The 17,148-nt window shown below is 45.0% G+C and overlaps 1 protein-coding gene across 3 annotated transcripts in view; it reads left to right on the plus strand.

Moving 5' to 3' along the window:
* Window positions 1–13,647, plus strand: part of LOC140191630 (rho guanine nucleotide exchange factor 25-like) — a 313,824-nt gene extending 300,177 nt beyond the window's left edge. For all 3 annotated transcript variants that reach the window (XM_072249206.1, XM_072249207.1, XM_072249208.1), the window contains 3 exons: window positions 1,536–1,716; window positions 6,291–6,535; window positions 9,208–13,647. In XM_072249206.1, the coding sequence (XP_072105307.1) occupies window positions 1,536–1,716; window positions 6,291–6,535; window positions 9,208–9,306 (525 nt within the window). In that variant the 3' untranslated portion in view covers window positions 9,307–13,647. The remainder of the gene's footprint in view (window positions 1–1,535; window positions 1,717–6,290; window positions 6,536–9,207) is intronic.
* The last annotated feature ends 3,501 nt before the right edge of the window (window positions 13,648–17,148 follow it).

Consider the following 17,148-nt stretch of genomic DNA (forward strand, 5'->3'; position numbering starts at 1 on the left):
AGCTCCCAATTAACGAGAGGCTGTTAATTGCTACATCTTTTGTTGCTAGGTTGCAGAATATGTGAGAGATTTCAATGAGCAGAAAAATCAAAAGAGATTGCTTTGCTTTTAACCTATTATTTCTCTTCTAAATTTGTTCAAACTTGTTCTCTCCTTTGCAGTTTTTCAAGGTAAGGATTCACTAGCTGGCACGCTCTTTTTTTTAATTGGTTTCCCATAAATAAATACTTTACACCATAAGACATAGGAGCAGAACTAGGTCATTCAGCCCATCAAGTTTGCTTCGCCATTCCATTTTAGCTAACTTATTTTCCTTCTCAGCCTAAATCTCCTGCCTTCTCCCCATAACCTTTATGCTCTGACTAATTAAGAACCTATCAACCTCCACTTTAAATATACCCAATGACTTGGCCTCCACAGCTGCCTGTGGCAATGAATTCCACAGATTCACCATCCTCTTGCTGAACAAATTCCTCTCATCTCTGTTCTAAAGGGATGTCCTTCGATTCTAAGGCTGTGCCCTCTGGTCCTAGACTCTCCGACTACTGGAAACATCTTCTCCGTTTCCACTCTGTCTTGGCCTTCCAATATTTGATGGGTTTCACTGAGTTCACCCCTCATTCTTCTAAACTCCCGAGCCACCAAATGCTCTCAAATGTTAACACTTTCATTCCCGGATCATTCTCATAAACCTCTTCTGGAGCCCAAAACTACTCACAATATTCCAAATATAATCTGAGCAGTGCCTCTTTTAAATTCTAGTGTTTTCAAAATGAATGCGAACATTACATTTGCCGTTTTTACCACTGACTCACCTGTAAGTTAACCTTTAGAGAACCCTGCACCAGGACTCTCAAGTCCCTTTGCACCTCTAATTTCCAAATTCGCTCCCCTTTTAGAAAATAGTCTATATTCCTTCTGCCCCAAAGTGCATGACCATACAATTCATGCACTGTATTCCATCTGCTGCAACTTTGCCCAATCTCCTAATCTGCCCAAGTCCTTCTGCAGGCTTCCTCACCTCTGCCTACACCTCCACCTGTCATTGTATTGCCTGCAAACATGACCACAGCCCCATCAATTCTGCCATCCAAGTCACTGACCTTATCAGACTCTCAACCTCCATGTTACATGCTCACTGTGTCAAAGCAGGGACTCTGATGCAAATACATTCTCTACCATGAATCATTTCCCTCAGCTTCCCTGTCCTCCCACAGTCAACAACCTTCTGGAGGTCAAACTTGGCACCTTCCAACTCATACTCCTCCGACATACCACATACAATTCGTGCTGACACCCCGTGCCACAACCTTGATGGTTTTCCGATCTCATTTCTCAAAGATAGTCGAAAAAAATCTGTGTTGGTGGGTAGAAATTCATCCTTGGGTGACCCAAGTTCAGTCTTGATCTAGGATGCTCTCAGTGTGGAGTCTGCATGTGACAACACCTCCTGTTCCGCACCACCAGAAAATGAGTGCTGCTTCTGTGGTGATTTTTATTTATCGAGTACTTCTCTCCATCCCACCCCCATGCAGGTTAGCTGCCTTGGCCTTGAAGAAACTGTGGATAATGATCCTTGTAAATTTGCCCTGACCTCACGTGGGACAGATGGGAATATGGTGCGCTACGTCCTACAGGTCTCAAGTCCTGAAATCCGGCAGGCCTGGATTTCGAATGTTAGTCAAATCTTGGAGTCACAGCGGAACTTTTTGAATGGTGAGTGAAACGCGAATTATTGCTGCTTAATTTGAAGGCACAATTCTGGCATGGGCTCAAGAGATTCTGCAGAAGCTGGAAATCTTGTGCAACACACACAAAATGCTGGAGGAACTCAGCAGGTCAGGCAGCATCTATGGAGGGGTATAAACAGTCAACGTTTTGTGTTGAGAACCTTCATCAGGAAGAATAGACTGATGAAGCATCTTGGCCTGAAACGTTGACTGTTTATTCCCCTCCATAAATGCTGCCTGACCTGCTGAGTTCCTCCAGCATTTTGTGTGATTCCAGCATGGGATTGGTCAATGGTTTGTTATTATCCTATGTATCCAGATACCGTGAAAAGATTTTATTTGCAGGCATCCACTCAGATCATTCCATACAAAAGTACACTGAGATAGTACAAAAGGAAAACAATAAAAAGAATGCAAGGTATAGTGTTACAGTTACAGAGAAAGGACAGTGCTGGTAGACAACTAAGGTGCAAGGGTCACGAGGTAGATTGGGAGATCAAGTATTCTTCTTTAGTATATGAGAGACTATTTGTGAGTCTGATAACAATGGGATAGAACTCAAGAGGTTTTGCAGATGCTATAAATCCAAAGCAACGCAGACAAAATGCTGGAGGAACTCAGTAGGTTCGGCAGCATCTATGGAGAGGAATAAACAGTTGACGTTTCAGGTGAAGACCCTTCACTAAGTCCTGATGAATGGACATCAAACCCATGAACACCACCTCACTACTTATTTAATTTAACTATTTTATATATATATTTACTGTAATTTACAGTTTCTATTATCATGTACTGCATTGTACCGCTGCCACATAACAACAAGTTCCACGACATATGCCGGTGATATTAAACCTAATTCTGATATGGAAGAGAATAAACAGTTGATGCTTCATTTCATTTCACAGTATATGGAATGAGCTTCCCAAAGGAGTGGTTGAGGCAGGTACAATGTTATCACTTAAGAAGCAACACTGGAAATTGGGACTAACTGGGAGGGAGCGGGTACTGTTGGGCCAGCGGGGCCTGTATCCATATCTCTATGGCTCAACGTCTAGACAGTATGTGAGTTGGAAGGAAAAGTGCAGCTTGAGGTGATACCCTACACTTGTCCCTGTTCTGTCATGTAGGAAGACAGTGGTAGATTTGCCTGTAATTTAAACTCCACATTCCTGTCTACCATTCCCCACCCAACCCTCGCCCCCCATCCCCGGTAGCCCTTCACCCCCACATTGACCTTTAACCCTTTTACTTATCAAACAGCCTTCTTCCTCTGTTTTAAAAGTATTCACTGACTTTGCACAGTCCTTTGAGGAAGAGAGTTCATTAAATAATGCCACTCATTTGTCTAAAACATAAAATCGCCGTTTAGGTGGTCTGCTGAGTTAGTTGTGCATCCTCTGGTCTAGCTGATCTTCCACCTGTGATCCCTGTCCCTATTCCAATGGCTTGCCATCATTCTGTGATCAACTAATTGCCAAAAGACCATATGACCCGAAGACATAGGAGGAAAATTAGGCCATTCAGTCTATTGGCTCTGCTCCGCCATTCCATCATGGCTGATTTATTATCCCTCTCAACTCCATTTGCCTGCCTTCTTCCCATAACCTCTGACACCCTGGTTAATCAAGAACCTATCAACCTCCGCCTTAAATATACCCAAAGACTTGACCTACAAGCTGTCTGTGGCAATGAATTCAACAGATTCATCATCTTTTTGCTAAAGAAATTCCCCCTCATCTCTGTTCTAAAGGGACATCCCTCTGTTCTGAGGCTGTGCCCTCTGGTTCTAGACTCTTCCACTATAGGAAACATCCACTCCACTTCCACTCCATCTAGGCCTTTCAATATTCAATAGATTTTGATTCCCACCCCCCATTCTTCTAAACTCCAGCAAGTACAGGCCCAGAGACATCAAACACCCTCAAATGTTAGCCCTATCAAGGTCATCGAGCTGCATCTCCAGTTCATCACATGGTCTCTAAGGAGCTGCAGCTTGGTGCACATCATGCAGATGTAGTTATCAGGGAGACTGGAGATCTCCCAAATTTCCCACATCTCACATAAGGAACATACCATTAACTCCAGACACATTCCCAGCACACCAGCTATGTACTTGCAGCTCCGTCTTGGGCACTAGCCTACAAGTACCCAGGATATCTTTAGGGAGCGGTGTCTCAGAAAGGCAGCGTCCATTATTAAAGACCTCCAGCACCCAGGGCATGCCCTTTTCTCACTGTTACCATCAGGTAGGAGATACAGAAGCCTGAAGGCACACACTCAGCGATTCAGGAACAGCTTCTTCCCCTCTGCCATCTGACTCCTAAATGGACATTGAACCCTTGGACACTACCTCACTTTCTTTTAATATATAGTATTTCTGTTTTTTGCACGATTTTTAATCTATTCAATATATGTATACTGTATAAAGTATACAGAATAAGATTTATTTATTTGTTTGTTATTATTATTATTTTATTTTTTCTATATTATGTATTGCATTGAACTGCTGCTACTAAGTTAATAAATTTCATGTCACATGCATTATAAGTGTGATTCTATGCTAGCCCAAGCCTTTTTATCACCTAAGCCTGCTGATCCAAAGGCTGACCACTCTAACACTCTCCATTCACCCAGTGGCCTCTCCACTTACACCTCACTTCTTTTTATTAGCTCCTGCTGAGAAGTCCCAAAAGCACCCGAGCTCTCCTTAAACCCCGTGCTACATCACCAACGAGTGACCTCTCATGCTCATTGCAGCCTGCTGAAATTGCCTTCCATTACAGCTTTAGTTTATTTGTTTACCTTGTGGTTAAGTTGTTCTTTGCTCTTCAGTTCCTTAATGTTGCACTCTTACTTCAGCTAGTAATCTTCACTTCACTCTTTCTCAGCTTCATTGGCCTGACTCCACTGACATCTGTCCTGCTGAGTCAATCCTATTGAAACATAGAAAACCTACAGCACAATACAGGCCCTTCGGCTCACAAAGCTGTGCCAAGCATGTACTTACCTGTGAAATTACCTAGGGTTACTCATAGCCCTCTATTTTTCTAAGCTCCATGTACCTATCAAGGAGTCTCTTAACAGACCCTATCGCTTCCGCCTCCACCACCGCCGCCAGCAGCCCATTCCACGCACTTACCACTCTCTGCGTAAAAAAAACTTACCCCTGACATCTCCTCTGTACCTACTTCCAAGCACCTTAAAAATGTGCCCTCTCATGTTAGCCATTTCAGCCCTGGGAAAAAGCCTCTGACTATCCACGCGATCAATGCCTCTCATCATCTTATACAGCTATTGCATGCTGGGTACTTTGGTCAAGTTGGAACCCTACATTTTACTGAAAATCTTACTTGGTCAAACATTTAGCCGTCAGTTTGGTAAGTTAGTAAATTTGCTACATTCAGGGAGGAGGTACAGGAGACTGAATGCACACACTGAACATTTTAGGAACAGCTTCTTCCCCTGTGCCATCAGATTTCTGAATAGTCCATGAACCCATGAACACCACCTCACTATTTGTATTATGCACTATTTATTTTTATTGTAGTTTATAGTAAATTTTTATGTCTTGTACTGCTGTCACAAAACAACAAATGACATGACCTATGTCAGAGATAGCACATCTGATTCTGATTCTGATTCTGATTCGTTTATTATTGTCACCATAAGAAAATGAGACATATTGTAAGAGCAGAATTAGGGCCTTCAGCCTATCAAACCTGCTCTGTCAGTTTTAGCTGATTTATTTTCACTCTCAATTCCAACCTCCTGCCTTCTTCCTGTAACTTATGATGCCCTGACTAATGAAGAACCTATCAACCTCTGCCTTAAATACACCCAATGACTTGGCCTCGACAGCTGTCTGTGGCAATGAGTTCCACAGATTCACCACACTCTGGCTAAAGAAATGCCCCCTCATCTCTGTTCTAAATGGATACCCTTGTGTATGAGGCTGTGCCCTCTTGTCCTAGACTCCCCACTATTAGAAACATCCACTCTATATAGACCTTTCAATATTCAGATATTTCCAATAAGATCCCCCTCTTATTCTTCTAAACTCCAGTGAGTACAGGCCCAGAGCCATCAAATGCTTCTTATGCAAATAACGTTGTTTACATACCATCCTTACAGATCATTTCACCACATCAGTACTTTGAGGTAGTACAGGGAAAATCAATAACAGTGTGCAGAATAAAGTGGTACAATCAAAGAGAAAGTGCAGTGCAGGCTGACAATAAGGCGCAAGGTCATAACGAAGTAGACAGTGAGGTCAAGAGACTTATGTACAAGGGGACCATTTAATAGTCTTATAATTGTTCCAACATATTTGGGCAGGTACATGGATAGAAAAGTTTCAGAGGGATTTGGGGCAAATACAGGCATATAAGAGTAACTTAGATGGGCATCTTTGCCAGCACGGACCAGCTGGGCCGAAGGGCCTGTTTCTGTACTTTATGAATTTCCAACTCTTGCGGATCTCCTTTCAATGTTAAAAACATTGTGTAGATTGTTATTGTTGCATTAACCAAAGAGGATCATCTTTTCGTTCCTTCTCTGCAGCTCTGCAATCTCCCATTGAGTATCAGCGGAGGGAAAATAAATCCAACAGCCTGGGGAGACCACGTGATACCAGGACAACACTGGCCACCTCAGGCGGCATGAGGCCCCACTCTTCTGCATCCATGGATAGAAACCAGTTTCCCTCCATGAAGGCCTACAACACATCGCTGCCAGCCTTGTTCCTGCCCGCCTGCAGGACAGGCGATGCTGCCTTGGATACAGATCAGCCACAAAGCCAAGAGAAAGTAAGTGCTGGGTCCTGGCATGGCTCTCACAGCAGTCTCTACAGTATGTCCTGAACAAGGCCTCTCCTACGTTGCTCTGTGGCGCTTCAGACTCTACACAGGAGCAAGAGTGGGTCACTCGGCCCTGTAAGCCTGCCATGCAGTATAACCATGTCTGAACTCAGAATCAAGTTTAATCACATATACAATATTTATATATGTGATATGAATCACATATCAGTCATGATTCTGATACTCTATGTCAGAATCACGGCGAGCATATGCCAGGAAATGTATTTTGTGGCAGCAGTACAGTGCAAGATGTAAAAATTATTCTCAGTTACAATAAAAAAAGTAAGGTATTATGAACAGTGCAAAAGAGGAATAGTGAGGGAGTGTTCTTGGATTTATAATCCATTTGGAAATCTGATAGCGGAGAGGAAGAAGCTGTTTTTGAATCGTTGAGTGTGGGTCATCAGGGTCTTATACCTCCTCTCAAATGGTAGTGATAACCTGCCTCAGGCCTCGTCTGCTGTTCCCCAGATTCCCCAATCTTTCAAAACTTGTCGACCATCTCATTAAATCGACTCAGAGATCTGGTCTCCACACCTTTCGGGTGTAGAGAATACCAGAGATTTACCACCCTCTGTGAGACATTTTAAATGATCTGCCCTTTAATCCTCATTTGAGACTCTCCCACTAGTGGAAACATCCCACCATCTGCCTGTCAAGCACCTTCAGGGTTGATAAACTTCAATAATCTCACTCCTCCTTCTGAGCTGCAAAGAACACAGATCCAACTTATTTAGCTGCACTGAATGCCCCTCTCATTATTGGAATTAACCCATTGAATCTCTTTTCTTGACTGCCTCAAAAGCCAGTATAGCCTTCATTAGATAAGAGGACCAAAACTATACACTGTAGTACAGGTGTGGTCTCACCAACGCCTTGTACACTTGTAGCAATGCTGCCCTATTCCTCAATTCCAGTCTTCCTGCACTTGAGAGTTGAGAGCTGCACGTGTCATAAACTAAACTGCTGGTTCCCAGTCTCAGCCAACGTGGTGTGAGAAGTTTCACTATTGGATTCAGTGCTCCAGTTCAAAAAGAGCGGAGCCCACTGCTCTACTCCCTCTACACCCATGACTGTGTGGCTACGCACAGCTCACAGCTATAAATTCGCCAGTGATACAACTGTTGTCGGCAGAATCTCAGATGGTGACAAGGAGGAGTACAGGAGTGAGGTAGATCAGCTGGTTGAGTGGTCTACAACAACCTTGCACTCAACATCAGTCAGACCAAGGAATTGATTGTGAACTTCAGGAACGGGAAGTCGAGGGAACACACACCAGTCCTTGTCAAGGGGTCAGCAGTGGAAAGGGTGAGCAGTTTCAAGTTCCTGGGTGCCAACATCTCTGAAGATCTACCTTGGGCCCAAAATATTGATGCATTTACGAAGAAGGCATGCCAGCGGCTATATTTCATTAGGAGCTTGACAAGATTTGGTATGTCACCAAAGGCTAGCCAATTTCTACAGATGTACCTTGGAGAGCATCCTAACAGGCTGATGCACAGATTGGTATGGAGGGGCCACTGTACAGGATTGGAAAAAACTGCAGAGTGTTGTACACCCAGCCAGCTCCATCGTGGACACAAACCTTCCCACCGTTGAGAATTCCCACCATCTTCAAAAGACAATGCCTCAAAATGCATCCAACGTGAAGGACAACCATCACCCAAGGCATACCCGATTCTCTTTACTACCATCAGGTAAGGGGTAGAGGAGCCTGAGGACACACATTCAATGTTTTGGGAACAGCTTCTTCCCCTCTGTCGTCAGATTTCTGAACGGTTCATGAACACATGAATATTACCTCACTATATTGCTCTCTGTTTGCACTTAAAAAATATAGGCATCCGTTAGTCTCGTGAGACCATGGATTTGCGCCTTGGAAGGTTTCGAGGGCACAGGCCTGGGCAAGGTTGTATGGAAGACCGGCAGTTGGCCATGCTGCAAGTCTCCCCTCTCCACGCCACCGATGTTGTCCAAGGGAAGGGCACTAGGACCCATACAGCTTGGCACCGGTGTCGTCACAGAGCAATGTGTGGTTAAGTGCCTTGCTCAAGGACACAGCACGCTGCCTCAGCCGAGGCTCGAACTAGCGACCTTCAAATCACTAGACAAACGCCTTAACCACTTCAGCATCTGTGGAAGTGAATAGATAAATGACATTTTGGGCTGAGACCCTTTTTTATATATCTCTTATAGTAGCTTATAGTAATTTTTAATGTATTGCAATGTACTGCTCCCACAAAACAACAAATTCCATGACATATGACAGTGATAATAATCCTGATTCTGATTCAGCGTTGGGAGAGAAAAGCCTTTTGAACCTCCTCCAGTGAGTTTTGCTGGAGCATTAGATATACCTCCTGAGGGAAAACAGCCCATCAACGCTCCGAGGATTTGTCACACTGTCACTGCCAGTGAGGCCCTGCCACAGGCAGTGGAGGGAAGAGAAGGGAAGGAAACTGGTTCTGAGAATTGGCTAGAAAGGATAATAAAACCACAAAAGCACACTCTTTTAAAAGGTGACTGGTGGTTTGAGAGGAGGCGAAGTCTAGCATGTGCTGTGGTGGGGTTCCTGAGACTGAAACGCTGATCCTGTTTCCTTGTCTAACTCTCTTCCGCAGTACGCCAGGGATGGGAACTCTGCCAGGAGTGATGACCCAAGCCACAACTCAGAGAATAAGCACAGGAGCCAAGACAAGCTGGACGAAAGCAACCTATAATATCGCTGCTTTGTTGTGTTTTGTTTTTGCTTAGAGGAACTTAGGGTTCAGGAGCTTCTACACCAGGGGTTTAGGTAGCAACTATCAGTTCTCTGTCCATGAACTATTTCCCAGCACAAGTCAGTTGAGGTTTGACAAGCAATGACAGATTGTATCAACAGGATTTGTTTCCACTATCGACAGTGTTCTCCTGCACACTAGTTATGTGTGATAACAGACCCAAATTCCTAGAAAGTCAAAGGCATTGTGCTGTCATGGTTTTCATTTCATTCCTGCCTTCTGGGTACAGTTTCTACATAGGAATATCATAACTCAGTGGTGAAGTGTCTATTTAACTCTCCCTTTGATAGGCCAGCCCCGGTAAAGGTAGTTGTTTCATCATTGGTAGACAAGGCTTTTCTTCCAAGATAAGGCCCATTGAGTGTGTTCTCCAGCTGCCAGTGAGAGATCCCTGTTCACCAGGAGGGGAGAATTACATTAAGCTTCACCCATGAAGTAGGTCAGTCAAGGTTACTTTCAAGAAGTGTGTGATCCACTCCATCGGAATCACTGAGACACCAATGTGGTGTTTTCACTGTCCTCCCCATTCACCTTCCTCACAGTCCTGTGTCCTGCCAGTTAATACAAGCTCAACTCCTCATCACCAGAGAGCTGGCAGTGTGAGCACCTGTCACAACTGGAGTCCAAGGCCAAAGCTTCAGAATAACCGTACCTGCTGTCTCCAGAGGAATTGTGTCCAGCTTTTAGCACACTGTACAGTGCTTTTGAATTTTATCATTGGTGTTTGAGTATTGAATGTAAACCCTGTTGCCCTTATCCACTAGAGAGGGGGAAAGCAGGAAGGTGACCCCAAGATTATCCTTATCCAAAATACAAGTCAAAGCATAGTCAGCCTCCTACAGTGAAGACTATTGTACACCACTTGGAGAAATTGCGATTAAAGTGAAAAAGCTGCCAAGGTCTAGGTTAGTTCAAGGTCCAGATGCGACTGCGACGTTCTGAGGAAGCAGCCAAACCAAACCGTGTCAGGTGACCGGCAGGGAAGGTGGAAAGGGAAAGAGCTGTTGATCCTTCATGAGGTATGGCCAAATTTCCAGTGCCAGTGTTCAGCCAACTTGTCATAGTTTGCGCCATGTGAGAAAGATCATTGTAAACATTTCCAAATTCATGGTATCTGCTTTTCAGTTTGAAGCCTTTTAGCTTCTGAAGTTCGGACTAGTGTTCCAGTCTGTGACCTTCATTGCTACTCTGGTGGTCTGCCTCAGGCCCGCTCGAAGTCGGGAGAACATCCCACGAGCTTCTCCACAACTTCCAAGTTCCTGCACTGCATCCAAAGGCATGTGCTTCGAGCTGGGCTCACTCGAATGGCTCCTTGTCCCAACCAATCAGGCGTGCAGAGTCTACCGCTCCGCAGCTGCTTTGCGGCAGTCCATTCGTTCCCACTCCTGGTCAGCACTAGCGCAGTATCAAGGTGGTAAATGGATAAAAATAAAAACAACCTTGCCTTGGCTGAAGTCAAGAAAGAAATGATTCCAGGCTCCCTTGAACACTGCGGTTAATGTGTAAATCGTGAATCAGAATATGCTCCAAAAACACTCTCAATCTGAGCTGGTATGATTACATCCATTGTTTGATGTTAATCCTTGAGAATATGCTTGCTAACATTCCAGCACTTGATGGTGCACTCTTCCTGACCTGTTCCCTGCCATTCAGCCTTTTCTCGTTGTTCAGATCCCGCCACTGGAATGGGCTTGTTCTATGAGTAGAATTATAATCAGCCTACCCAGTTAGTGACCTTATCAAAGGATTCAGGTGTGGCCAGTTTATGGTACATGCATCCTCTCTGGAATGTGTATGTGCTTGACATGTGCAATCTCTTGTTTAATTTGAGAGTAAGCCTCACAATTTCCTGATCTGGTATGAGAAGTTTGAATGTTTGGGAGCATAAGAATGTGCAAGCTGGGCAGCCTGTCAGAGGGATTTGAGATATGTTTGTAAATGAAGCCTGTGTTTTGGCATCAGCAGGGAATTAAGCGCATTCTTCTGAAAATGCTGTTTTGAGCTGGAGTGGCTTTTACACAATGCCAAGAGGGATTCCTGACCCAAGTATTCTTCATTAACCTGGGACTCAACAGCACTCCACTCCCAACCTAACATTTACCCATGGTCATTTTCCAGTGGGAATCATGGAACTCGGGTCAGGACCAAGTTCTGTGAATATTTTATTTTGGCATTAACAGCCTCTTTTGACACATTTTAATTCCAAACAGCCTAAGGCTTACAGCTAGGGCTTTCACAGGTCATTGAAAGGTATTTTTCCATAATTATCTGAAAACATCCAGAATTCAGTGTAACTGCTGAACCACGTGGGAAGCTCTTCCATGTTTTACACACAACAGCAAAAGAATGATGCTCAGTTACTAGAGTTTTAATTGTTAGCACAAATTGAAGGACTCCAATCTTTGCAGAGAGACGATTAAGCTGGAAGGTCAGGCAGCAGCTGTGGAAAAAGAAACAGTTAATGTTTCAGATCCAAGCCCCGTCGTCAGTTCTGTTGAGAGCTCTTGGAGCAGAAACATTAGCTCTGTTTCCCTCTGCATAGATCCTGCCCGACCTGATGAGTGTCCCCAGCACTTTCTGTTCCAGTTTAGGATTTCCAGCATCTGCAGTGATTATGCTTTTCACCTGCTGACAAGCAGGTGCCGCGAGATTGCTTTACTGCAGATCCCCACTCTCTGACACCTTCCTGACATTCAGCGAACTGTCCCACGTTGCAAAATGAATACAAAGCATTTCCTCTGCGCTCACGCCCCTGTGCTGAATTTCAGATGGCGGATTACATGACATTAGTTTGGCCTTCTGCTGTTGATGGAAGCTCATGGGCCAGGGATTGGTAGTGCTACATTGCATGGTTCTTCATTGTCACACAGTCATCCAGCATAGAAACAGTACCTTCATCTTTCGAATCCGTGCCGCACACTAAATAATCGCTTACCTAATACACAAATCCCCCGGCATTTCTATGGACGACCCCTCACCCACACAATTTCACAATTAGTTCATAAACTCACCTGACTTTCAGATGTGGGAGGAAATTGGAGCACCCAGGGGAAACCCACATGGTCACAGAGAGAACGTACAAACTCCACACAGACAGCACTGGAGGGCAGGTTTGAACTTGGGTCTCTGTCAAGTAGTAGCTCCACCCAAAGTGTATGGTATTACCCCTAATCACATGACAGTTTTACCTTTAAATAGCAGTTTAAAAATGTAAGCCGGAGTTTGGCAAAATATTTAGAAGTGACATGGCTTTGGGAAATAAGGTATGGGACAAAATTAAAAAACAATCTCATCATTTTATGGAAACAGCACTAGTTTGGTATACTGGGAAGAGAAAGGGACCATCCAGTTAAATCATGTCAGACTCCCATCCCTTTTCCAACTGGGGAACAGGCAGGAAATTAGAGCTGAGGTCGAGATTAGAACAGCTCTGATTGTATTTAGTGGCAGTACAGGCTCGAGAGGCCAAAGGGCCTACTCCTGCCCCCTTTCCTTTTGCTCATTTGACACTCATTGTCCACAGCCTTTCGGGAGAAAAGATCTCCACACATCCACAGCCCTTGATGTAAAAAAAATGTGTTTCTTAATTTTGCCCTTGGTAGTAATTTTAAGATTATCTTTCTATGGTCTATATTTTCCTTCAGAGGAATAATTTCTCTGGAATCTTATTTCCTACTGAATCCTTGTAGCATTTTAGACACCTTGATTAGATCTGCACTGAACACAAGAGAATGTAAGTCAATTTTGTGTGGCCTATCTTCCTACCTAAACCTGCTCAAGATTAGGAGATCCACAGAATTCTTTTGATGGTTCTTCTGGTAACACTGAATCCCAAAGGAAACTTTTCTTTTGAGCTGAATTATACCTCTTTTAGGTCACGATTAGTGTGTCAGACAACAGGCCTCAACTGTGGTGGCTGATATTTGGGGTTCTGATCAATATTGACCAGAGCAGTTGGGGTGGGTTTACCAAGGGAAGTTTTGACCTTAGCAGGTGAAAGAGGCAAGGCTGAACATCAGTCCACTGAGCCTTCAGGGTGGCCAGTGATTCACCACTCTCCTAGCACAAGGTGGAGGCATGAGGGACTTCAAAAGGGAAACATGAGTTGGGGGATTAGGTCAATGGAATGTATGGTTCCAGTTACCAATATATCTTGTGTCAGTTTGTCGTTGCATTTCCACAGAGTTCACTGCTGAGCATTTTTCTGTGTATTATATTCCTGTACATGCATGTTTTAATAAAATATTGTCTTTTAAAGAAATGTTGAGATGGAGTACAATGCTGTTGTATCATATATCAAATTAAAACTGAAAAACTTTTAAAAAATTATCAAGTGCTTTTGTTTCTTATGTTCTCACAAGACACTGAGGTAGGAAACACGAGAGATGGCAGACGCTGGAATCTGGAGCAACGAACAATGTGTGGGAGGAACTCAGCAGATCGAGCAGCATCTGTGAGAGTCATAGAGAACTAAAGCACAGAAGCAGACTCCATGTCCCATGCAGAACTGTTATTCTGCTCAGTCCCATTGACCAGCATCTGGACCATCCCCCTCCCATCCATGTACCCAAATAATTTCTCTTAAGTGTTGAAATCGAACCCATATCCACCACTTGCACTGGCAGCTCGTTCTATGCTCTCACCATTCTTAGAGTGAAGCAGCTCCCCCTCAGGTTCCTCTTAAACATTACATCTTTCACCCTTTACCCATGACCTCTAGCTCAAGTCTCACCCTGCCTCAGTGGAACAAAAGCCTGCAGCCATTTTCCCATACCTCTATCTCCTCCTTCTCCGACGCTCCAGGCAATAAAGTCCTAACCTTTTCAACCTTTCCCTATAAATCAGATCCTCAAGTCCATGCAACATCCTTGTACATTTTCTTAGTATTCTTTCAATCTGTACCCTTTCAGCAATTCGTCTCGCAGATGCTGCTCGACCCGCTGAGTTCCTCCAGCAGTCATAGTCATAGTCATACTTTATTGATCCCGGGGGAAATTGGTTTACGTTACAGTTGCACCATAGATAATAAATAGTAATAGAACCATAAATAGTTAAATAGTAATATGTAAATTATGCCAGTAAATTATGAAATAAGTCCAGGACCAGCCTATTGGCTCAGGGTGTCTGACCCTCCAAGGGAGGAGTTGTAAAGTTTGATGGCCACAGGCAGGAATGACTTCCTATGACGCTCTGTGTTGCATCTCGGTGGAATGAGTCTCTGGCTGAATGTACTCCTGTGCCCACCCAGTACATTATGTAGTGGATGGGAGACATTGACCAAGATGGCATGCAACTTAGACAGCGTCCTCTTTTCAGACACCAACGTGAGAGAGTCCAGTTCCATCCCCACAACATCACTGGCCTTACGAATGAGTTTGTTGATTCTGTTGGTGTCTGCCACCCTCAGCCTGCTGCCCCAGCACGCAACAGCAAACATGATAGCACTGGCCACCACAGACTCATAGAACATCCTCAGCATCGTCCGGCAGATGTTAAAGGACCTCAGTCTCCTCAGGAAATAGAGGTGGCTCTGACCCTTCTTGTAGATAGCCTCAGTGTTCTTTGACCAGTCCAGTTTATTATCAATTCGTATCCCCAGGAATTTGTAATCCTCCACCATGTCCACACTGACCCCTTGGATGGAAACAGGGGTCACCGGTACCTTAGCTCTCATCAGGTCTACCACCGGCTCCTTAGTCTTTTTCACATTAAGCTGCAGATAATTCTGCTCACACCATGTGACAAAGTTTCCTACCGTAGCCCTGTACTCAGCCTCATCTCCCTTGCTGATGTATCCAACTATGGCAGAGTCATCCGAAAACTTCTGAAGATGACAAGACTCCGTGCAGTAGTTGAAGTCCGAGGTGTAAATGGTGAAGAGAAAGGGAGACAAGTCAGTCCCCTGTGGAGCCCCAGTGCTGCTGATCACTCTGTCGGACACACAGTGTTGCAAGCACACGTACTGTGGTCTGCCAGTCAGGTAATCAAGAATCCATGACACCAGGGAAGCATCCACCTGCATCGCTGTCAGCTTCTCCCCCCGGCAGAGCAGGGCGGATGGTGTTGAACTCACAGTGTTCGCTGGCTTGTCCAGGTGGACGTAGACACGGTTCAGCAGGTAGACGATGGCATCCTCAACTCCTAGTCGGGGTTGGTAGGCGAACTGCAGGGGACCTAAGTGTGGCCTGACCATAGGCTGGAGCAGCTCCAGAACAAGTCTCTCCAGGGTCTTCATGATGTGGGAGGTCAATGCCACCGGTTTGTAGTCATTGAGGCTGCTGGGGCGCGGCATCTTTGGCACAGGGACGAGGCAGGACGTCTTCCACAGCACAGGAACCCTCCGGAGCCTCAAGCTCAGGTTGAATACATGGCGAAGTACTCCACATAGCTGAGGGGCACAGGCTTTGAGCACCCTGGTACTGACACCATCCAGTCCTGCAGCCTTGCTTGGGTTGAGACGTTTCAGCTGTCTTCTCACCTGTTCAGCTGTGAAGCCCACCGTGGTGGTTTCATGTGGGGAAGGGGTATAGTCATGAGAGCAGGGTGGGGGACTGTGAGGAGGGGTAGGAGGGGAGAGTGGAATATGTGTTGGTTGGGGGCTGACAACAGATGGCTCATGTGGGGGATGGGCAGGGGTCACGCTGTCAAATCTGTTAAAGAACAGGTTAAGTTCATTGGCCCTTGTGTGTTGGCAGATAGTGTGTTATGCCCAGGCACGATATAAAGTCACCTCCTTTAAGCCTTGCATTGATAATAACACCTTTTGTGATCTCAGGTCAACAGAAAGGTCATTGGCTGCAGTCTAACATCACTGCAGGACGTATATGTGTCCAGGATAAAGAAATGGGCAGGATAAATCATTGTGGACACTACCTACCCTGCTGATTGCCTTTTCCAAATGCTCCCTTCTGGAAAGTGCTATAGGGCTATTAAAGCACAAACTTCACACCATCTTAAAAGTTTTTCCCCCACATAGTTAATCTGATCAACCATTCTAGTTACCCCCACTCCCCCCACCCCCGTCTATTACTCCTGTCACTGCATTGCACTGTAGATGCTTTAAACCACTTTTTATAATGCTGTTTACATTGTAAATATAAGCTCTGAGGCCTCCATCACTTAGAGTTGACCATGGGTATTGCATCCCAGCTGTCCGGATACGTAAGCCGAGGCAGTAGGACATAGAGAGCAAGCTGTTGCCCATGTAGCAAGCTCCTCCCCCCTCCACGCATCCAATGAACCCAAAGGAACGGCAGAGACTGGTACAATTCGGTACCAGCAGTGTCGCAGGAGTTGCCAGTCAACATTGAACTCAATGTAGGACTGCCTTAGGGTGTCCAGATCCGGATTTTTCCCTCAGGGTTTACTTCCAAAGCCCTCCCCTTGAGTGGGTATAGCTGCAAGGCAGCGGAGGTTTGAGATCAGAGTTTTCCTTCTCCTAGATGAGCTGCTAACTCAGCTGACGAGCCCCATCTGGCTGAAGTGACTGGGTTTAAGGCACCAGTAACACAGCTTTGCCCCTTCTGTCAGCAGAAACAGTTCCACCGGGCTTAGAAACATAGAAACATAGAAAACCTACAGCACAATACAGGCCTTTCGGCCCACAAAGCTGTGCTGAACATGTCCTTACCTTAGAAATTACCTAGGGTTACCCATAGCCCTCTATTTTTCTGAGCTCCATGTACCTATCCAGGAGTCTCTTAAAAGACCCTATCGTATCCACCATCATTGCCGGCAGCCCATTCCACGCACTCACCACTCTCTGTGTAAAAAAACTTACCC

The sequence above is a fragment of the Mobula birostris genome, chromosome X (assembly GCF_030028105.1).
Source record: "Mobula birostris isolate sMobBir1 chromosome X, sMobBir1.hap1, whole genome shotgun sequence".
Lineage (NCBI taxonomy): Eukaryota > Metazoa > Chordata > Chondrichthyes > Myliobatiformes > Myliobatidae > Mobula > Mobula birostris.